Here is a 24,260-nt window from a genome sequence, read left to right on the forward strand (position 1 = left end):
AGGTAGAAAATAAATGGTTTGATTATTGAAAAGGACATTTATATTTACTGCCATCTGGTACATATGTCTGCTGGCCACAGATATTTGAAGGCATTATACAGATAGTACCAGCAAAAATTAGTCTATCTACTTCACTATGTATATACTGCCCTGAGAAGCCAAAACACAATAACTGTTGTGAATGTAAATATGAGAAAAGTAAAAAAAAAAAAAAGATTATTTGAATAAATCCCCATAATGTAGTTCTTGACCAAAACTAATACAGTATTGCTTTCTGGGTTAACATGTCTCCGATTTGTCAAGGCATATTATGTTTTGAATTTTTGCCACAGGCTTGAATATGTATCCAAATGTTAAATGTCTTCCATTTTAAGAAATGCACAGTAACTACAGGACATCTGGCAAGTTAGTTTAGTTTAAACAAAAATCTGAGCTATTGGGTTCATGCTTTTCAGGGCAGTATAGGGGATAATTTAATAAAGTTTTCTGGCATATATGCATGTAAGGTAGCCCTTTTAAAATTAAGTTACATGTTAAAGTACACATGTTGGCAAGAACATGCATGCTTTTATGTGACCTGGGTGTAAAGTGTGTTCGACCGTGAATTTTGGGCAAAATGGAGGTGGAATCATGGTTTACGTGCATTTTTAGATGCCTGATGCAGGCTTTTTAGCTGAAATGTGGCTCCTGTGGAGACATAGCAAATTTCAATAAGGAACTGTTAAGCATCTTTTGTTTGCTGTTCTGTCTTTACTGCTGTTTTGGTTTGCTTTGCATTTTTAATATACTGTATGCATATATGAATACATTTACACCTGCTCCCAAGCACATATAAATGCATATCGCTTCATTTTATGCACAATTAGTACTGGAATTGTGCTAGTATTTTATAAAGACACATACATGCTTATGCACCTTTCTAAAACAGGCCCAAAATAAGTACCCACTTGGCCTACCAAACTAGGCAACCTGTTGTAAGAGTTATGGTGGAGTATGGTTGATAATGCCTATCTTTTTCAGATAGTGGCTAAATATTGCCACTGTGGGGTAAAAGGGCACCAACATTTAAGAATGCAGGTGAATGACCAGAATGTGACCATTTCTGGGGAAAGGTGGTCAAAGTCACCAGAAAAAAAAAATGAGGTTTTTTTTTTAATGAATTCTGATAATTTGTAGTACAGCATCCAATCCCCATCCTTTTATGTAAAAATATATACTAATAATGATGATAATAATAATGATAAAGAAATTATAGAAGTTTAAACATGTAACTTTTGCAGACTGCTTATGGATTCATGACATAAAAAATCGGCCATTCTCTGCATTTTAGATCCTCTACTTTAGTTACCTTTTCTCTGATACAACCACATATGTGCATATATGCCAATATTTTGGATGCATTCTTTTCTATAAAATAGCACCTAAATGTGATGGTGAAACACCAAACCACAAAGGGCAAACCAAGGAATTCTATTAAAAAGAGAGCTAGAGGCAGTGAATCATACATCCTTAATAAAATCAATGAATAGTAAAAAATGACTATTAATGTCCACTAGAAGATATTGCAGTTGTATCCAAGAATCCGACAGATCTGTGTTTCCTCATGGATGCCTGATTCAGGGGTCGCAATATCTCCAGTGGTATTCCTCCTAGATCTGATGCCCATCTATCCAACCAGATAGGAAAACTCTACCTCTAGCTCTCCTTTTAGTGGAATTTCTTGATCTTGGTTTTAGACCTTTGATGTACCGTGTTTTTCTCCTCTTTGTGCTGTTGGCCTATATGTAATTGCGCATAATTTGAAGAATGCCATACACATGGGCAAAGTCTGGACAGGATGCACAATTGCACATGTATATTACAGAATATTATAACATATACATATTTTATAGCAATCTAGGAATGAGCTAGCTAGCATAAGTACTATATGGGTTCTTAGACATATTTTTTTAGGAATTATGGAAGGAGGTGAATGGATTAGTTTTTTGATTAATTATTTTTATTATTGTATTTCCTGGGATGTCCCATCTCTTTGTCACCAGCATTGAACTGTAAGGTATTACGGGCTATAAGAATAAAGTGGTGTTATGTTATTTTGTAAATGCCTTAGTATGTGTTAAAAAAATGCAGTGACCATCATAACTGAATACTGACCTCAAAATGTCTTAGGTTAGTTAAATTATATAGAGATGCTCCTCCTCTTGACAATCTGTGGCATGTTGTAGATTTGGCAGGAATTGTTGATCTGTTAAAGCCAATGGAGGTACAGGTTGGCATGACATCTCCTGTGAAGTTCAAGCCAAATTGTGGATTACCAGGTGCATAGAAGAGCTGTTGCTCCACTAGCAATGGGTAAAGTTATTTTTCTTTTCTTGTAGGATCCCAGACAGACTCAAATCTCACAGTATTGCCAAGATCAATCGTTGATTATGAGATCTATTGTCCATATGACTGATGCTGCTCGTACAGGAATAATGCCTTCCAGTCAACTAACCACAATAAACCAGTCTCAGCTAAGTGTACAGCTGGGACTAAACTTAGGAGGTGCCAGTTTGCCACACACATCTCCTTCACCTCCTGCAAGCAAATCAGCAACTCCTTCTCCATCTAGCTCGATAAATGAAGAGGATGCTGATGACACCAACAGAGTAAGTTACCACAGTTCCATTTTTGTTTTTTAAACTGACAAGAGTTGTGATAATGGATCACATTTATATTGAAGTAAGTAGCCCAGTTTATGTATTTGATTGTATGTAGTTAAGGCAGATTTATGCAATGTTAGGCATTATTTTATGTTTCATGTAGAAACAAGTCATTTGTATTACAAGTGAAGTAGTAGAAATCTTACAAGTGTATCCTGGTTGCTGTCCTTTTTAGTTGTCCATACATCTCTAGTCAGATTTGATCTTTCAAGATGTTATGTCATGCACATTAAAATGAGTTGGAACACTGAACTATCTTTGTATTATGCTGTTTTACAAATGTTTACGTGGAAGACAGCAGTACTAATCCTGTATCCAATAAACATGTCATTAAGTCATTAATTTTGAAATTCTGCAAGCTACTCTGCTGTAGTTCCTCAAATTCTTGGAGCATGCATGGTCAGGGTTTCACAAATCGCCTCATGTGAAGTAGGATTTTAGTGGTTTTTTGCAATGTATATGAGACATTTATGAAATTACAGCCAGTATGGACTAGTTAACTCTAATAAATATCAGATGTGTTGTGATTGTATAGCTTACTAGTAAAAAAGGCCTGTTTCTGAAAGAAATGAAATGGGTGCTAGGATAATGATGATGTAATTGCAATTATGTTGTTAACAGTGCCATTACCAAAAATCAGGGTACATAATGAGTGTGTGTGTGAGACAGTGTGTGGGCACTCCCGTCCACATCAATTCCCCCATTTCCCATCAGTTGCAGAGACGGCCAAATTTCAAGGGGGTGTCGGAGGTATAGCGATGGGGCAGTTGAGGACGTCCAAAATTTGGACGCTTCTATGGTGGGGCAGTAGAGGACGTCCAAATTTTGGACATTTCTGCAATTAGCAGTTAAGGACGTCGAAAATTGGATCTTTGTATAAGAAAGACGTCTTTCTCATAGAAACATCCAATTTTGGACGTCCTTAACTGCCAATTGCAGAAACGTTCAAAATTTGGATGTCCTCAACTGCCACGTCAAAGAAACGTCCAAATTTTAGACGTCCTGAATGCCTCCCTTCAGGCCTCCTTCCCTCCCTGTGTCCCACCCTCATCTGACTCAACTTCCGGGAGGGCGGGACGCAAGGAGGGAAGGAGGGCTGAAGGGAGGCGTTCTGCTGCCTGCAGCGCTGCTTTCATGGAGGTGAGACTGCGATTTCAATGCAGGGGGCCCGGCCCGGTGGCGGACAGAGGTGGGAAGCGGCGATGACCTCGGGGGGGGGGGGGGGTTGAGGGAGAGCAGTGGCTGTGGCGACCTCGGGGGTGGAGGGGGGAGCAGTGGCGACCTTGGGGGGGGGGGCATGGCGGCGAGGGTGGCAGGGGCGGCCCGGGCCCGGCCCAGTCTCTAGGCGGCCCTGGGTGGAGATGGTTGTGCGTGTGGAGGAAGGGCTGAAGCTGCTCCTGCAACGTTCCAATGTCTCTCACTGCATTCGTAACCATCTCCTGCCATCAGGCAAGCAATCCTTATTCAGCAGTAAACACTGAGTGGCATATGCACAAAAGTTACCAGGCCAGCAATGAGTGTTTTTGACCAATTCCAGCCAGTTCAGTGAGCTCAGTATTCAGCAGACAATGCACAAAGAGGTTCTGCAAGCTTTTTACTGTTTGTTTACAGCAATCTTGTTTGATCACAACTTTCATTGGGTGTAGCACTGACATTGCTGTGCTGGATGGACACTGTGCTGCAAATGAAGAGACTGGTCATCAGAACTAACATTAAAATTTATACTAAAAACCTTATCGGATAGGGTGGTGGATGCTTGGAATGCCCTCCCGCGGGAGGTGGTGGAGGTGAAAACGGTAACGGAATTCAAACATGCGTGGGATGTGCATAAAGGAATCCTGTGCAGTAGGAATGGATCCTCAGAAGCTTAGCCAAAATTGGGTGGCGGAGCAGGTGGGGGAAGAGAGGTTGGTAGTTGGGAGGCGAGGATAGTGGAGGGCAGATTTATACGGTCTGTGCCAGAGCCGGAGATGGGAGGCGGGACTGGTGGTTGGGAGGCGGGAAATACTGCTGGGCAGACTTGTACGGTCTGTGCCCTGAAAAAGGCAGGTACAAATCAAGGTAAGGTATACACATATGAGTTTATCTTGTTGGGCAGACTGGATGGACCGTGCAGGTCTTTTTCTGCCGACATCTACTATGTTACTATGTTATCTAATACCAATCAGTCCCAATCTACAACAACCACCCAGAATATCATATAGAAAAGATCTATCCAACAGTGAGTGAGTCTCATCCATTAACATGTTGGATATATTTTAATATGCATATTAATATATTATTACTGCTTCTGTACTAAATATGTTATTAATATTGTATAGGTTTACTTTGATTACGTTTTTTGTTTCTTTTTAACATATTCAGGTATGTATGTTTGAGTTATTATAGAATAATTAAATTTCTACACTGCTCATATTACTTTGTTTATACACAGAGATGTGAGGAAAACAGGTAATAGCTATAAATACAAGCTTTTTCCTTCACAAAGCAAAGTACTCATGTTACACACAAACAGGAAAAGTAATTTGTCACTTTTGGATAATTCTGACTGTGCCTTGTGCTTGTAACTGTGTTCTTACTGCTCTTTAAATTGACTCTGTATGACTAGTGCATTTCTGTGGTTCCCTAGATCACTGGAGAAAAGAGAGCTGCTCCAGATTCAGGCAAGAAACCCAAGACTCCAAAAAAGAAGAAAAAGAAAGATCCAAATGAGCCACAAAAGCCAGTGTCTGCCTATGCCCTCTTCTTCAGGGATACCCAGGCTGCAATTAAAGGCCAAAACCCCAATGCCACCTTTGGAGAGGTTTCCAAAATAGTAGCATCAATGTGGGATAGCTTGGGAGAAGAACAAAAACAGGTAACAAAAAATGAATGGTAGATTAGTAGGAAACGTTTATGCATTAACATGAGCAGCTGTGACCATCTCTGCCCCCATGCTAACACCCCTTGACCAGAAGCAAGTTTAGACAATACAAAGGCAGTAGCTACAAGAAATGCTTGATCAAGTTTTACTAATGACCAACAAGGGGATCTAACCTGGGTAGCACTGTCCCTCCCCATTTAGATTCCCTTGTCAGGAGAAGAGGATAAGCCTATCAGCAGTATCCTATTCCTTAAGTTCCTATGCAAGAGTTCTGCAAGTGGTGCTGCTAAATAAGTTTTGTGCTGTGTCAGATAGGCCAGACAGTGTTCACCTATCTGACCAAGATGTCTAGATAATTTGTCCATCTGCCTGTTAAACATCAGCTGCAAATAGTTCTTCACCCAACGTGTAATTAGACTCTGGTATTCGTTGCCGGAGAACGTGGTACGGGCGGTTAGCTTGACGGAGTTTAAAAAGGGGTTAGATAGATTCCTAAAGGACAAGTCCATAGACCGCTATTAAATGGACTTGGAAAAATTCCGCATTTTTAGGTATAACTTGTCTGGAATGTTTTTACGTTTGGGGAGCGTGCCAGGTGCCCTTGACCTGGATTGGCCACTGTCGGTGACAGGATGCTGGGCTAGATGGACCTTTGGTCTTTCCCAGTATGGCACTACTTATGTACTTATGTACTTATGATGATAAGAGACAATCTTGGACCGCAAATTATAGACAGGACAATGAGAAATGCCATGTTTCTGATGATTCTACCAACCACCATGTCAATGAATTGTCCAAGATTTAGTCTTCAAAGTCTATGACCAACATCTCTTGGCAGGCCAGGTTGAGTGGCATACAGCACAGGAGGGAGATGAGCTGGGTCAAGCAGATGTCTTGACAATCTCAATGTCTCCAACTGTCATACTCTGCTGCATGCTTCATTTGCAAGACATGGCTCATCTTTTGACCCAAAAGACAAGCAAGTAACCCACAACTCACTCCATATACCATCAATTTCAGGACTAATGTCAGGCAGTATTTTTTCACGGAAATGGTGGTGGATATGTGGAATGCCCTCCCGCGGGAGGTGGTGGAGATGAAAACGGTAATAGAATTCAAACATGCATAGGATAAACACAAAGGACTCCTGTTTAGAAGGAATGGTTCAGTGGAATCTTAGCGGAGATTGGGTGGCGACGCCGGTAATTGGAAACAAAACGGGAGCTGGGCAGACTTCTACGGTCTATGCCCTGATCGTGACTGGATAGGGATGGGCTGGAGTGTAAATTTTAAGGGGTTTTGATGTTCGCTTCAGAACTTAGTACAAGAACAGTACTGGGCAGACTTCTACGGTCTGTGCCCTGAGAAAGGCAAGGACAAATCAAACTCGGGTATACATATAAAGTATCACATACCATGTAAAATGAGTTTATCTTGTTGAGCAGACTGGATGGACCGTACAGGTCTTTATCTGCTGTCATTTACTATGTTTACTATGTAATTATGGACTGAACAAAATTCAGAAAAGAGAAATGAATAGCAAAGTGGATAGCAAATTGTGGCAGAAAAACTCATCTATTCTATTCATTTTGCCTAGGCATTCCATTAACATTAAGTATACATACCACTGTCAGCATAGAGTGACATCCTGCAAAAAAATTTATTTTGTTTTCTGCTTTGTACATCCTACATCTTGTGTGGAAGAGCATACAAAAAGCCCACTTAGTCCCCCAAGCTCCCATTTTTTCCATGACTAATCGCAAAGTTTGATAAGAATCTAATTAGCCAGTAATCCTTAAATGGGTCTTACTCAAACATCAGCCTTCTGAGTCCTCTGTGTAGCCTGTCAAACAGAGCTGGCTACATCAGAGATTGTTTCCACTAGATCTTCTAGTCTTTTTACAGAACTTGTAGCCTAACAGAAAGATCAAACTGCTACTTGATTCTACCATGATAGCTTTCCAGACAAACCTGGCCAGGTGAAGCCTGTGTTTTTGCTAGTCTTTCCATTATTTCATATTATTTACTCTCTTAATTTTTCATTCACATTGTTGAATCAGACCACTAGGGCACTTTGGTCACTTAATTTTTGCGGCTAAGTCATGCTTTTTCTCCATTATTGTTTTAGTCCTCACCACCTACCCAAAAGTCACTCTTTATATGTGTTTATTTATTGGATTTACTTTACCTCCTTTCAGTTGACAACCCGTTACAATCATCCATAGCATATCATTAATTTAATTCAACTATCTTCCATGAAAAAGGTGAAATAAAGTCATTGCTTAGTGTTAGGAACAAACAGCAAATAAAAACTGTGTCAATGCTCAATCTGTATGAAGCCCAGGCATAGGCGTAGTTCGACCGTTTCATTTGGGGGGGCAAAAAATGGGCGGAGCATATTAGCATATCATTTGCATATATACATATGAAAATGAATATGCTAATATGGAGGAAGGAAATGAAATTTACAGGCAAAATATCACAGATGCACATTTCAAAAAGCTGACACATTTCAATTAATAAATTATGAATAAAATAAACTTTTATTTACCTTTGTTGTCTGATCATGTAGTTTTTCTATTCGCTTTGATACCAGTGTCTTCTGTTTTATGCAGTGTCTTCTTTCCAGTAGGCTTCCCTCTGCTCCCCACCCTCCCAGTCCCATCCATCTCTTGCTCCTTCCCTCTGCTCCCCACCCCTCCCAGTCCCATCCATCTTCTGTTCCTTCCCTCTGCTCACCATCCCTCCGTCCCATCCATCTCTTGCTCCTTCCCTCTGCTGTGCCTGACCTCTCCAAATCCCATCCATCTCCTGGTCCATCCCTCTGCTCCCCACCCCTCGCAGTCCCATCCATCTTCTGTTCCTTCCCTCTGCTCACCTCCTTTCCCAGTCCAATCCAATTCCTGGTCCTTCCCTCTGCTCCCCACCCACCCCTCCCAGTCCCATCCATCTCTTGCTCCTTCCCTCTGCTCCCCACCCCTCCCAGTCCCATCCATCTCCTGCTCCTTCCCTCTGCTCCCCACCCACCCCTCCCAGTCCCATCCATCTCCTGCTCCTTCCCTCTGCTCACCTCCTTTCCCAGTACAATCCAATTCCTGGTCCTTCCTTCTGCTCCCCACCCACCCCTCCCAGTCCCATCCATCTCTTGCTCCTTCCCTCTGCTCCCCACCCCTCCCAGTCCCATCCATCTCCTGCTCCTTCCCTCTGCTCCCCACCCACCCCTCCCAGTCCCATCCATCTCCTGCTCCTTCCCACTGCTTCCCACCCTCCCAGTCCCATCCATCTCCTGCTCCTTCACTCTGCTTCCCACCCTCCCAGTCCCATCCAATTCCTGGTCCTTCCCTCTGCTCCCCACCCACCCCTCCCAGTCCCATCCATCTCCTGCTCCTTCCCACTGCTTCCCACCCTCCCAGTCCCATCCATCTCCTGCTCCTTCACTCTGCTTCTCACCCTCCCAGTCCCAGTCCCATCCATCTCTTGCTCCTTCCCTCTGCTTCCCACCCCTCCCAGTCCCATCCATCTCCTGCTCCTTCCCACCCTCCCAGTCCCATTCATCTTCCCTCTGCTCCCCCCCCCCGCGAGGTCCAGGATCGTGACTCCGTTTACCCCCTCTCTTCCTCCCTCCCTCCGGTGCAGGCAGCAGTCTTCTTCAACCTTTCTGTGCTCCTGGCAGCGGTAGCGACGTATACACGTTGCCTTCGGTCTGCCCCGGAAGCCTTCTCTTCAAGTTCCTGTTCCCACCTATGCGGGAACAGGAACTTGAAGAGAAGGCTTCGGGGCAGAGCTGAAGGCAGCGTGTACGTCGCTACCGCTGCCAGGAACAAGAAAGACTTAGAGAAGATTGGTGCTGCCTGCGCCGGAGGGTAGGAAGAGAGGGGGTAGATAGACACGCTCGTCTCCGTCCGCTTCGCTGCTTCCCTGCCCTCTCTGTCTGCGTCCCGCCCGAAAGGAAATGACATCAGAGGAAGGCGGGACGCAGACAGAGAGGGCAGGGAAGCAGCGAAGTGGACGGAGACGAGCGCGTGCCTGCTTGTTTTTTTTTTTTTTTCATTCTAGCGCCAGTCCACGTCCTCGTCGTTTGGGGAGGCATTGCCCCCCCTCGCCCCCCCCCCAGTCTACGCCTATGAGCCCAGGACTCATACCCAACTGACATCAGGAGAGGGTTGTTTGAAAAATAAAGCTTTTAATTCATTTTTGATTCTGGACAGGGAAGGTTCATGCCAAAGGTAAGGTGATAGTGTTCCAGAGTGAAGGACTTCGAAAAGCACACCCCTTTCCTCATCTGCTCTTCTATCAGATTCAGGCTAATGATGGGATAATCAGCAATGAAGATGATCTGAGAGAGTGCACTGGAATGTATGGAATCAAATAATTGGATAAATACAGCAATTGATGGGAGTGGAGGGCCTGATGGGCTAAGATTAGATTTTTAACTTTGGTCTAAAAAACAACTGAAATCCAGAGCTGTGAGGACAGAATATGAGTGATGTGATCAAATTTGAGTCCCGTACAAGAGCTTGACCACTGTATTTTGAACTAGCTGCAGTCTAGAAGAACTCCTGCATACTATTGTATTGGGCATTACAATAATTGACTTTTTGAAATGATCAGCAAACATAAGATGATAGTCAAGTCCTAAACTGAAAGATAAAGTTTGAGTGAGAAAATTCTCCTCAGTAAAAAAAAAAGATGACCTCAAAACCATGTGGATTTTCAATTTAAAAGATAAAGTCAAGTCCAGATGTACTCCCAAGGAACAAACTTCTAAAACAAAAGGCAAGATAGACCCAACTTGGGTTGGTGAGGGGAGAGTAGTAATATCAGTCTTATAAAAAGCAATGAATTCACATTTGGACGTATTAAGAAAACATTGATGGAAATGCAACCAACCCAACTATAGCATTGAGTAATCTAGCATATTAGCAACTATAGCATATTAGTAATCTAGGGGGCATATCCCTTTGAGCAGGGATCAAATGAAAAAAGGATCTGTATGTCATCAGTGTAGATGCTAATTGAGCCAGGAAGACATTAAAAAGGATTGGTGTCAATCGGAAGCCTTGAGGAATGCCACAGAAGTATTCTTGTTTTGTAGAGAGAGAATCAGCATAGGATAACTGGTTAGAATGATTGTCAAGATAGGACCAGAACCAGTGAAAGATCATGCCCCCAATCTTATCTTTTCAAGGCAGTGCAACAGTAATGAATGGTTGATAAGATCAAAAGCAGAAGAAAGGTCAAATGATATGTTGCTCTCATGAAAGTAAATAAAAACAAGAGAAAAGGAAACTGATATGGTTCTGCAAACAAGTGGCTGAGAAAATAATGGCAAAAAAAAGGTGATGGTCATGAAATACAGAAGAACTCAAGAAGAGAAACACAGAGAATAATGCTGGACAAAACTGGAGGAAGCAAAGCGATATACAGCTGGTGAAAACGTAAGTGGAAGAAAAAAGGTCTAGAAATGTAAGGAGAGGTGAAAAGACTTTTTTAGGTATATTAGTGAAAGGAGGAAGGCAAAAATGGAATTTGGAAGACTGAAAGATGCTGTGAATGACTAAATGAATAGTGATGAGGAAAACAAGGATATGCTAAACAAATATTTCTGTTCTGTGGTCACAGAAGAAAATTTTGTAGGACAATGGTCAGCTGACAATGGAATAATTCAGTTTAATATCCATGTTTATATCCTGCTTAATCATCAAGTTCAAAGTGGGTTACATCAAACTACAGTTATATTATGATACAACTGAAATATTACATCAAAACTAATATATTTTTAGTACAATCATGTTTTTACAACTTTCCTAAAACATATATAAAGTGAAATATTTCTTAATCAGATGGTAGGCTATTCCAAAGCTCAGAGGTTCTACCAAATGTACTATTTTTAGTACTAATCAGCCGATAGCACATGCAAGATGGAGGGGCTAGCAACAACTCCTGTGAGGACCGTAAATTATGAGGTGATTAATATATAGTATTCATATCAGCTAAATATCCAGGGCTCAGGCCATATAAAATTATTTAAATAAAAGTTTGAATTCAGTCCTCACCTGTATAGGGAAAGGGGAAGGAAGTTGATAAATCACCTTTCTGTGGTTACAAAGTGGTTTTCATGCTATATACTGGTACTTATTTTTTGTACCTGGGGCAATTGAGTGTTAAGTGACTTACCCAGAGTCTACACAAGGAGCCACAGTGTGAATGAATTGAACCCAGTTTCCCAGGATCAAAGTTTGCTGCACTAACCACTAGGCTACTCCTCCACTCTGGCAATCAGTCTAATTTATATATATAAATGGTGTTGCATTCTCATGTTTATTACCTTTCAGAATCATTTTAGCATATACATTTTTTAGAACTTGAAGTCTTTGCAGTTCTTTTGCTGCTATTCCCAATAAGTAAACATTACAGTAATCCAAAGATGTAAAGATAGCTGCTTGACTAATAATCCGGAAATAATGAGCTTTTAGCAAATATCTTAGTCTATGTAGCAAATTCAATTTAAACCAAATCTTTTGAACCAAACTACTACTACTACTAACTACTACAGTTAACATATGACTTTCCACAATCAAACCGGTCAAGCCAGACCCCCAAAAGCTTTATTTCCTGTTTTATAAATATATCAGAGTCATGAAGTCACACATCTAAGTTTGTACTTCCATCCCCGATAATGAACCTCCTCTTTTAGGCCTGACCCATAAAACATTAGTTTTATCTGGATTGGTCTTTAAAAACTGCTGTTTTTAAAGAAAATGTTTTTGAATAACTTGAAAAACTGAAGGTAGACAAAGCCATGGGACAAAATGTAATCCAGGATATTGAGGGAACTCAGAGATATTCTGGTGGGTCCTCTTAAAGATTTGATTAATCTTTGGAGACAGGAGTGGTTCCATGGCATTGGTGAAGAGGGGATGTAATCCCTCTTCACAAAAGGGAAGACGGAGAAGAGGTGGGAAACAATAGGCCAGTAAGCCTCACTTTGGTGGTTGGAAAAGCAATAGAGGCACTGCTGAAAGAATAATGAATTTCCTAAAATCCAGTTGGTTACAAGATCTGAGGCAACATGGTTTTACCAAAGGAAAATCAAGTAAAGAAATCTATGGGTGGCCAGAAAGTTGGATCAAGAAGAGATGCTTGATGCACTCTCCTTGGATTTCAGCAGAGCTTTTGGCATGGTTCCTCATAGGAGGCTCATGACAAAGTTGACAGGTAGAAGTTAGGGTGGTGATAAATGAAATTCACTCGGAGTAAAGAAAGATAAGTAGTGGAATGCCTCAAGGACCAGTGCTGAGTCTGAAAGGTGAATAGTGGAATGCCTCAAAGACCAGTGCTGGGGCTGATTCTATTCAATATATTTGTGAGTGAAATTGCAGAAGGGGTAGAGGTTGACATTTGCCTTGTTGTAGGTGATGCTAAGATTTGCAACAGTGTGGACTCCACAGAGGAAATGGAAAACATGAAAAGCAATCTGCAAAAATTAGAAGAAAGGTATAAAGTTTAGCAGTTAAAATTTAATGTGAAGAAATGCAGAGTGATAAACTTGGTAAGCAGAAATCCAAGTGAGTCAGGAGACGAGATGCTGATATGTACAGACAGGGAGAAAGACCTTTAAGTGATTGTTTCATTGCCTTGAGGTCCTCAGATACTGTGGGACAAAGCAGTGGCTGTAGCCAGGAGGATGCTAGGCTGCATAGAGAGAGGCATAACCAGAAGAAGGAGGTATTGATGCCCCTGTACCTCATTGATGAGGCTCCAGTTGGAATATTGTGTTCCATTTTGGAGGCCATGGGGCTCATTTTCAAAACAGAAAAATATCCGAAAAGCGGCAGATGTTTTTTTTTTTGTTGGCAGAAATATCCAAATCGCTATTCTTAAAACCCATGTTTAAGACATTTTTGTATGCAGTTCATCTATAGTGCATCCAAATCACAAGTGGGGCGTGTTGGGGCAGGATTTGGGTGTTCCCAGAACTTGGATGTTTTTCTGCCATAATGGAACAATGCAAAACAGGCTAAAAGTTAGACATTTTGGTCTGGACCTGGTTCGATCATGACTAAATTACAAAATGATGCCCTAAATGACCAAATGACCACTGGAGGGATTAAGACATGATTCCCCCCTTTACTGCCTCAGTGGCCACTGACCCTCTCCCATCCCACAATGATTTGAAAAAAAAAAACTACATACCAACCTCTGACAGCTTCAGATGTTATGGCCAGTCCTATTACAGCAGCAAGCAGGTCCATGGAGTAACCTAGTGGTTGGTGCAGTGCACTGTAGAGAAGTGGACCCAGGTCCATAATCCACTCTGTTACACTTGTGTAAAATATGATTTATCCAAAACCAAAAACCTACCATACCCATAGATAGGAGACGTGCAGATATAAGGGCTATTGTAGTGGTGTGATAACTGTGTGTGTGTGGGGGGGGGGGGGGGGGAGTGTCCAGCATTTTAACCTGCACCTAATGTCAGGCTCACAAGTTTGTAGTGTGTTCTATATGTAGAATACAGTACTGCATGTTAATGCCAAAACACACTTAGGGGGCCCTTTTACTAAGGTGCGCCAAAAAATGGGCTGCACGAGTTTGGGCGCTCGCAAATCCATTAATCAGTGTGCCTGTAAAAAAGGCTCTTTTTTATTTTTGCCAAAAATGAACGTGCGGTAAAATTGGTATGCGTCCATTGTGGGTCTGAGACCTTACTGCCAGCCATTGACTTAGCAGTAAGGTCTCATATATTAACCATGCGGTAATTGTCTACGCGTGTAGAATGACGATTACCGCCCAGTTTCTGCTTTGTGCCAGAAAATAAAAATGATTTTCCAGTGCCCATTGCGGACGTATGTCAAAAATGAAATTACCGCAAGTGCCACACGGTAGCCAGGTGGTAACTCCAAATTGACATGTGTTGGATGCGCGTACGAGCCTAAGCAACTTAGTAAAAGGGCCCCTAAGATATTAAAGTGTAGACTATCATTAGTGATAAAAACTCCTACTTTAACACATCTTGAATTATGGGTTTTAGACAACTGAATGAAAAATAGGGTTCTAAATACTTTTACAAGACACTGTAACTAGTAAGATGGTATGAACAACTTTCTTTGAGGAAATATAAGTGATAGATTTAAATAAAAATAAGTGCCCTCTAAATATTTCTTGTGTAATTAGAATTCTTAAATTATGTATGTTCTTGGTGTATTCTATAGTCTTACAAAAATCATTGTTTAATATGTGCTTTAGGCTGAAAGTGGTGTTACTTATGTTAACAGGTGTACAAAAGAAAGACCGAAGCTGCAAAAAAAGAATACCTAAAAGCTCTTGCTGCCTATAGAGCAAGCCTGGTCTCCAAGGTAAGCTTGTGGCCTTATTTTTGAAAGTGATGGGCGCCCATATTTCGACCCAAATTGGAAGATGGGCGCCCATCTCGCAAAGGCGCCCAAATCGGTATAATCGAAAGCCGATTTTGAGCGTCTTCAACTGCAATCTGTTGCAGAAACGGGCAAAGTTGACGGGGGCATGTCGGAGGCATGGTGAAGGCGGGACTGGGGCGTGTTTATCAGCCGAGGAGAGATGGGTGCCCTCAGCCAATAATCGAAAAAAGAAAGGCGTTTTTGGCGCGAATTTAGGTCACTTTTTTGGACCCTTTTTTTTCTCACGAATAAGTCCTAAAAAAAGTACCCTAAATGACCAGATCACCACCGGAGGGAATCGGGGATGACCACCCCTGACTCCCCCAGTGGTCACTAACCCCCTCCCACCAAAAAAAAACAACTTTAACAACTTTTTTTTCCAGCCTGTATGCCAGCCTCAAATGCCATACCCAGCTCCATCACAGCAGTATGAAGGTCCCTGGAGCAGTTGTTAGTGGGTGCAGTGGACGTCAGCCAGGTGGACCCAGGCCCATCCCCCCTACCTGTTACACTTGTGGTGGTAAATGGGAGCCCTCCAAATCACCCCCAAAACCCACTGTACCCACATCTAGGTGCCCCCTTCAGCCATAAGGGCTATGGTAATGGTGTAGAGTTGTGGGCAGCGGGTTTTGGGGGGGATTTGAGGGGCTCAGCACCCAAAGGAAGGGAGCTATGGACTTGGGAGGTATTTTACTTTTTTTTTGTTACAAGTGCCCCCTAGGGTGCCCGGTTGGTGTCCTGTGATGTGAGGGGGACCAGTGCACTATGAATCCTGGCCCCTCCCATGACTAAATGCCTTGGATTTATTCATTTTTTGAGATGGGTGCCTTCGGTTTCCATTATCGCTGAAAAACGAAACCGCCCAGCTCAAATCTGCACAGATCCAATGCATTTGCCCGGCACAAACCATATCGAAATAAAAAAGATGGGCACCCATTTTTTTTGAAAATACAGTCTGTCTCGCCCCTTCACGTACCCGTTCTTGGACATAGACGCCCATGGAGATGGGCGTTCGCGTTCTATTATGCCCCTCCATGTATACTAAGGTGAAAGCATGTGAGTTAATAAATTTGGGCTAAGGTCAAATAAAAATATATATTTGGAGAAAAAGTGAGTTTATAAGGCAACATGAATTGTATTAGTATGTTTAAATCTGTTTATTGACATCAAATTCAGAAAATACATACATAATATTGCAACAAGAAAACAATACTGATGCAGCCAACATCTGCCAATCTTTCGTTTGTCGTCAACTGGCATTTTCCTTTTGTCCCTAAACAACCCCCCCCCCCGCCTTCCCTTATTCCTCTTTTTATATTATATGTAAATCTTCTCGTTGATGGTACAGTTCAATTACAATAAGTCACCATTATTGTTTGAAAAGCTTACATTCTGCAACAGTTAACCTTTACAAAAGAACAACAGCCATCAGCATAATGTTTATATGATTCCCCCCTACCCTTGCCACCCCCTCCCCCCTCTAACCCTCCCACCCATCTCCCCTGTCCCTAACCACAAACAATAAACACCTTATACCACTGTGCTGTCTACTAATGCTAGAACATAATAAGTTATTCAATTTCAGAGATTGCATTACTCAACCTAACCTAATACCCACCTCCCTCTATCTTCCCCTCCCACCTCTTTTCCCATGCCATACCCTGCCTTAAGAATTCAAAATTCTGCTCTGCGCCACCGCCATCAGAGAGTCCCAAAATGGGGCCCAAGTGCGAAAAAAACCATCACCTCTAGGCGAGGCTAGGTCACCTACTTCTCTATGCTCTAATGAATAAAGAAAGATCAATCTTGCTCGCCACTGTGAAAGTGTCGGGTACTCCTTGGTTATCCACAGATGGAGAATGACCTTTTTACCTATAAGGACTATAACGAACATCTGTACACAAACACACTAGTAATGCATAATAATACATAATAATGTACTGAAAAACGCTTCTAAAAATGTCTTAAAGAAAAGTCAAGAGATCATACACAGGCAGGTTTGTTTTGTTATATTCAAGTGCTCTGAATAGAAAGTGCTATTATCCATCTTCAACAGAAATACTTTTAATTCTGACTACCTAATTAATGGTGACAGATAAATTTCATGTAGGAAACAATTTGTATTTGCATTTTTCTTTTGTCATCTTTTGCTCATTCCTTTTTCAACCTGAGGAAGGGAAAGAACAATGATCCAGCTGTATAGGCAGTCAGATGCACAAATGGGTGGAGGCCCCTTCACAAATGGGTGGGGGGGGGGGGAGGTCAGACAAGGGAAGGGACGACAAATGAGGTTTCGCTGTCCCAGTCCATGGCGGTGGGTCCTATCCCTATGGAGGACACAGCAGTATGTCTTACACTAAATAAATGTCAATGTGACATGGTTTTGTCTCTTGTACGGATGATCAGTGGTGCCTACCTCAGACTTTGTCAGAATGGGGAGGCTGGAGGCTTTAAGAAAGGGAGATGATTGGCGGTGCCTACATCAGACTTTGATGGAATGGGGAGGCTGAAGGCTTAAATAGAGTCAACTGTTAAGAAAAAGAAATGCTTTGATGGCAATCTCTTGATCAAGACTGTGAGGTTAGCGCCTAGGCATGTCTACAGTGTATGCCCCAGGAGGAGCTAAGAATCAGCTTCATGAGTAAAGCTGGAAGCAGAGGGAGCTGTGTGACTCAAAAGGCTAGACCCCTTGCCATAAAATGCTCTAGATAGAAGGGCAAGTCAAAATCGCTTGCTATTATGAATGTATTTGCATACGTAAGTTGTAGAATGCTGCGGCCATAATTGTATTGTATTGTATTTATAATCCATTCTTCTTCTTAGATAGCTTGTCAAGTGTGATATATATAATGTTTGGCTCGAATGAAAGGAGAGTGCTAAGGTGCCATCTGCCCAGTTTGTGACAGCTCCCCAGTATCTGAGGTCTATTGTCAGCCTCCACACTGGTGCTCTGTACTCACAAATCTGCAAGTTGATCTTCAAAGGGAAAATCCCTTTCATAATAATTAGCACCCAGAACATGTGGATAGATTTTAACCCATATATTTTCCAGGTGCAGAAGCCAGTGTAGGGATTTTAAAATTAAATCCCTGTTGTTTTATTTTTGGACCTTTTCCCAGCATTGTCTTTTTCTCACAGAAGAATATAAGATCACTGTCAGTAGCACTCATATTTTCTCCAAAGGGGGCCTTCTCTATAGATAACACAAATGGCCCCTTTGAAGATTAATACATGTGTCGTCTTTTGCTCATTGAATTTTCTCACATGAAGAAGACAGTGTCAGTTCTCAAAAGCTAGCCTAGAGATGTATTGTTACTCCAGGAAATAGTAATAATATTGGGTTATTTTAATCTTTATTTCTCTGTCTTGTCCAAGGAAAATCTGCATATTCCAGAAAGTGTTTTTTTTCTTTTTTTTTGGAGGGGGGGGGGGAATGATTTAATTTCATTTAAAAAAAGGGAAATTATGCTACACAATATGAAGGTATGTTGGACTTATACTTCTTGCCAAAATAATGTTAATCGATACTCTGTTAACATAAACTTGAATTTTTGTGTTTTTCAATATAGGCTGCAGCAGAATCAGCTGAGGCACAGACAATTCGTTCTGTTCAGCAAACGCTAGCATCTACCAATCTGTCCTCCTCTCTTCTTTTAAATTCTCCCCTTTCTCAACATGCAGCAGTGTCTGCAGCTAATCAGACTCTTCAACAGTCCCTTCCCAGGGCAATAGCTCCAAAACCTCTAACCATGCGATTGCCTTCTAATCAGATTGTAACCTCTGTTACCATTGCTCCAAGCATGCCAACTAACATGGGGACACCACTGATGAGCTCTATGGGAACACCAGTGATTGCAACACCCCCTTCATCTCAAGTGAGTCCTTCCATTCAAACCCAGCAGCACCAGTTACAGCAGCTGCAGCAACAACAGCTACAACAGATGCAACAGCAGCAGCTACATCAGCAGCAAATGCATCAGCAGATTCAGCAACAAATGCAACAGCAACATTTTCAGCACCACATGCAGCAACATTTGCAGCAGCAGCAACAACAGCATCTCCAGCAACAAATTAATCAGCAGCAAATGCAACAGCAGCTGCAGCAGCATATACAGCTTCAGCAAATACAGCAACAAATGCAACACTTGCAACAACAGTCCCAGCCATCTCCTCGGCAGCACTCTCCAGGTGCCTCCCAGTCTGGTGTAGCCTCGCAAATCGCTTCACCCATCCCATCAATTGGAAGCCCTCAGCCAACACCACAGCAACACCAGTCACAAATACAGCCGCAGGCACAGACTCAAGTATTATCAAAAGTCAGTATTTTCTGAAGATTAATTACCTTGCAGAATTCATTTGCATTTATTTGGAGGATGGGTGAATTGCATTTAGATGAAACAATAAATAGTGGGTGGTGGTTATGCAGTGATGCATAACAGATCAAATGATACTCTAAAGTGTCTATTAGATAGGCAATAAAGAACTACAGTGTAGCTGTGTATCATCTTTTAGCTGAATATAAATAATTTTCTTTAACAAAAAAAAAAAGCTGTGCTCTTTTTCCTGTGATACCTTTTAATTTATTTAAGCTTTTCCTGTGATATGTGAATCAAATGGTCTAGTAAGTATCTAGAGATCAGTGACTGCAAATTGGCCCTTGAAAGCTGAAATGTTTAATTTATAGTATCGAAATTCAGGAGAGCATGGGACGAGCGTGAAGGATCCTTAGATGCTGGAAAATGAAAAGAATCGAGTAGATTATCAGTATCGAACAAAGGGAAAATTGGACAGAATAGATGGGCTCTTACAGTCTTTGTCCACTGTCATATTTTACTTCTAAATGGATATAATGCACTTCAAGGCAGTAGGAACTCATGAAGCCCCTGAGAAGCACAGTTGTAACTACCTGTAAAGTGATAATTTCAGTATCATACAAAAATGTTTGTATGACATAAGTGGTTGATGGCATTTTTGTCATGAAAATAATGTAAATCTCAGATTTTTTGCCAAAGCTCTTATTTTTTCTCTTCTAAATGTCTTCAGAAAATGAAATGCAAGTGGCTAATTGTTGATCCATCCATTCACCTCTGTCAATGATTTTGTTTTCAAAATAAGCCTACTTTGTAACTATGTATATTGATACAACAATCCTATGATATACATTCCAATTAGAAAGCAGATGTGAATATTATATTCTGTGTTTAAGTGGCAAGTTTCTTATCAAAACAATGTATTTTTAAAAGGGAAATGCACTTAAATCTGTTATTTCAAAATTTAGGATTAAAAAGAGGGAGTTTTATTGTAATGTAATGCAAGTAGAATATTTAAAACAAAACTCCATGCCTGAGTATTCAATGTAAATATTTTCTTTCAAAGTTGTATGTTTTCATATTGTGTTGTAAAGGTTTCATAAACGAGGCTTTAATGTTAAACATTGGGTACATAAACCATTGATTACAGCATTGCTTATTGTGTTTTTATGCTGTTTTATACTTTTTTATGAGTTATGATAGCAGCAATTGTTTGTATTTTGCTTAACTGAAAAAATGCTTTTATCTTGCTATAGAATAAACACATTTCAGTACAATTTGTTTCTATCCACTTTTGTGATGCATATATCAGTTTGCCATAAACAATCTTAGCATAAAATCTATTTTACCATCATAATTATTAAATGTATTGCATAAATTAAACTATTTCTTTTTATGAGTACAATAGTTTGATTATTTTAGGGGCGCTGGATTTTTCCAGGGTTGCAGACCCTTGGTCACTGGTTGAAATCTGCTTCATAATGGCAGTGACCTGAAATCTATTGCCATCTCTAAGTTGTTTGGTAGACCTGTGAAACAAGTAGGTAGCATCATTTCAGTTATTATAGAGCACTAATAAAGATCATCATAACACTTTGGCACCATTGTTGATTGTCTCTCCACAGGAAGACATAAATTAGTTTACAGCTAGAGGGCAATAGGAAAACATATAACTCTCTGGGGTTTCACCTGTAGGATCATGAAATTTGTATTTCTTAACTAAAAATAGGAATTACTCAGCAAATATCAGGACAATGAGCTCATATGAGGAATGGCTAAAGAGGTTAGGGCTTTTCAGTTTGGAAAAGAGATGGCTGAGGAGAGATATGATTGAGGTCTACAAAATCCTGAGAGGTGTAGAAGGGCAAAGGTAAATTGATCTTTTACACTTTCAAAAAGTGCAAAGACTAGGCAACGCTCAATGAAGCTACATGGAAATACCTTTAAAACAAATGGAAATATTTTTTCACTTAACTTTTAATTAAACTTTGGAACTCATTGCCAGAGGATATGGTATCAGCAGTTAGTGTATCTGGATTAAAAAAAAAAAGAAGTTTAGACAAGTTCCTGAAGGAAACGTCTACAGCCTGCTTTTGAAATAGACATGGAGAAGCCACTGCTTGCCCTGGGATTGGTAGCATGGAATGTTACTACTATTTAGGTTTCTGCCAGGTACTTGTGACCTGGATTGGCCACTGTTGGAAACAGGATGGGCTAGATGGACCATTGGTATGATACAGTATGGCTATTCTTATGTTCTTATCTTTTGCTTCAAGTCCTGTCTAAAAGCAACACCAGTTGTGATGCACTTCAGGTATATCACTGAAAAGGATGTGTGTAAGGGACATGTCCCTTAGTGCACACCTTTGTATACCTGATCATGTGCCTGTATTTATTTAGGACTCAGATTATTTTTAGAAGATTTAATGCTTGATAATGTCTTATTTATAAGAAGATTTAGCTGGATGGTAAGGGGATTATATCAAGACTGATGAATGTGTGGAAGTATGGGGATTTTTATAGATTTCATTTAATATAATGCCTCGCTGGGGTTTGAAGTTCTGTACTAATCCTGAATAGTGAATAGTGCAGTTTAATGCCAATGTTGGTTATGTGCTGTCAAGAAGAGCCCCCTTGGATGAAATTTAAGATGGGATGGTAGCAGTGATAGCATCCATGTGAGGCTAGTAAGGGCCAATATGTTTTGATTATACAATTAGATCTTTCTTTGACATTTGACACTGCAAACCAAGCATTATTGTTATGCCAGTTGCTGAAAATGTCCATGACAGAAATCTCCTTGAAGTGATTTGAGGGTATATGGCTAATAGTTTGCGTGCAATGTATTGGGAAAGTGTATTCCCTGGATCCCATCAGGTACAAGAGGGTGTTCTGCAAAGCTCTCCTCTTCATTTTGGTATTTATCTGGCACCTTTAAGTAGGTTGAGGGAGAGGTTTGGGTTAGAATTTCTTTTTTGTGGATTACATACAGATAATAAAATATATGTCAGAGTTTCAAGACATGGTCATTTGTGACCTCAATAAATGTCTAGATGCTATGATGGGGGAGCAGTTGCATAAGCATAGCTTAAGATTGAATCCTGAGATATCTATTGATAGCTTTTGTAATGGCACTACTAGATGTACACAGTACAGTACTAACAATTATTTAGGTAAAATACCCCTTCATCAAGGAACTTACAATCTAAGTGGGTATCTGAGGCAAAGGGAGATAGTGATTTGCCCATGGTCACAAGGGATATCAATGGCAAAGAAGTAGAATTTGAACCCTGGTTTCCCCTACTTTGTCAGTAGCTATAAGGGTCAAAATTTGTCTAGTCTAGGAGTGAACCTAGTTCTAACTTGAAAGAACTGCTCCCTACTGGGGCAAAGGTTTTATTCAGAATGGTAGGTTAATGTATAAGTGTATTGAATAACCAAACATTGCTAACCAAAGAGGTTTATTTTCTTAATTTATTTTATATTTTTATATACCACTAAACAATTGAAATGGTGTAAATCATAATCCCTCTACTTCTCCAAAACCACCTCTAATCCTTTCCAAACCCACCCTCCACACCAATAAAAAAATTAAGACCACAGAGCCAAATAAATCCAACAAGGAGACCAAAAATAGAATCAAAAAGTCAAAAGATGAGTTTATTAGCAAACAATGCACCTGATATGGCCACATTTCACCTAAAAAGGCTGCATCTAGGTAAAAAAGATGTTATGAAAACAGTCTTCAAACAGTTATTAGGGATATGCATTCGTTAGCATGAATTTGGCTCATTAGCATGCCCTAAAAATTTAGCGTGTGAAAAATTGATTAGATTTGTGGGCATTAAAATGTTCTAATATATCTGAATGTTTCTTTTTATTAAACTGAATGTATGAAATGAACAAAAAAAGCCCAGGGGACAGCAAACACATTTTTGTTTGGCAGGTCCAAGTTCTGCCCCAACTGTAGCATCTTCCCTTCCTTACTATTCCATAATCTAGTGGTATATTTTTATATACCACTAAACAATTGAAATGGTGTAAATCATAATCCCTCTACTTCTCCAAAACCACCTCTAATCCTTTCCAAACCCACCCTCCACACCAATAAAAAAATTAAGACCACAGAGCCAAATAAATCCAACAAGGAGACCAAAAATAGAATCAAAAAGTCAAAAGATGAGTTTATTAGCAAACAATGCACCTGATATGGCCACATTTCACCTAAAAAGGCTGCATCTAGGTAAAAAAGATGTTATGAAAACAGTCTTCAAACAGTTATTAGGGATATGCATTCGTTAGCATGAATTTGGCTCATTAGCATGCCCTAAAAATTTAGCGTGTGAAAAATTGATTAGATTTGTGGGCATTAAAATGTTCTAATATATCTGAATGTTTCTTTTTATTAAACTGAATGTATGAAATGAACAAAAAAAGCCCAGGGGACAGCAAACACATTTTTGTTTGGCAGGTCCAAGTTCTGCCCCAACTGTAGCATCTTCCCTTCCTTACTATTCCATAATCTAGCTTCACCCCCATGTCATGGAGTCTAGTATCTCTGTCCTTCCTTACTTCTCAACCCTACTCCCATGGTCTCTAGTTTCTCTTTCCTTCCCTCCCCCTCTCCTCCATGGTCTCCAGCATTTCTCTCCTTCCTTCTATCTCCCCCATGAGGTGTTTAGCATTTTACCTCCTTTTCTCTGGGGCAGCAATGCTATAGTCAGCATTACGGATGGCCAGCACGGGACCTTGAGCATTTGTAGTAATAGCAAAAATTAATAGACAGTAACTGTAAAACCTGTTGAGGGTATTACCAGCACTTTTAGCAGGGTAGCCATGCAGTTTACGCCAAGAAAAGGTTTCTCTTCCTTATTAACAGGATATCTGATAAGGCATGGTAAAGTTAGCTAAACCTCTTGAGGTATTGTTGACTACTCTGCTTTATCTGCCACATTAACAGTTAATC

At 40.7% G+C, this 24,260-nt stretch overlaps 1 protein-coding gene across 1 annotated transcript in view; it reads left to right on the forward strand.

Annotated features, from left to right (window-relative positions):
- Window positions 1–20,438, forward strand: part of TOX3 (TOX high mobility group box family member 3) — a 270,107-nt gene extending 249,669 nt beyond the window's left edge. Inside the window, exons 4-7 of the mRNA XM_030205144.1 lie at window positions 2,379–2,648; window positions 5,332–5,559; window positions 14,844–14,924; window positions 18,554–20,438. Of these exons, the coding sequence (XP_030061004.1) occupies window positions 2,379–2,648; window positions 5,332–5,559; window positions 14,844–14,924; window positions 18,554–19,315 (1,341 nt within the window). The 3' untranslated portion in view covers window positions 19,316–20,438. The remainder of the gene's footprint in view (window positions 1–2,378; window positions 2,649–5,331; window positions 5,560–14,843; window positions 14,925–18,553) is intronic.
- Window positions 20,439–24,260: the final 3,822 nt, after the last annotated feature.

The sequence above is a fragment of the Microcaecilia unicolor genome, chromosome 5 (assembly GCF_901765095.1).
Source record: "Microcaecilia unicolor chromosome 5, aMicUni1.1, whole genome shotgun sequence".
Taxonomy (NCBI): domain Eukaryota; kingdom Metazoa; phylum Chordata; class Amphibia; order Gymnophiona; family Siphonopidae; genus Microcaecilia; species Microcaecilia unicolor.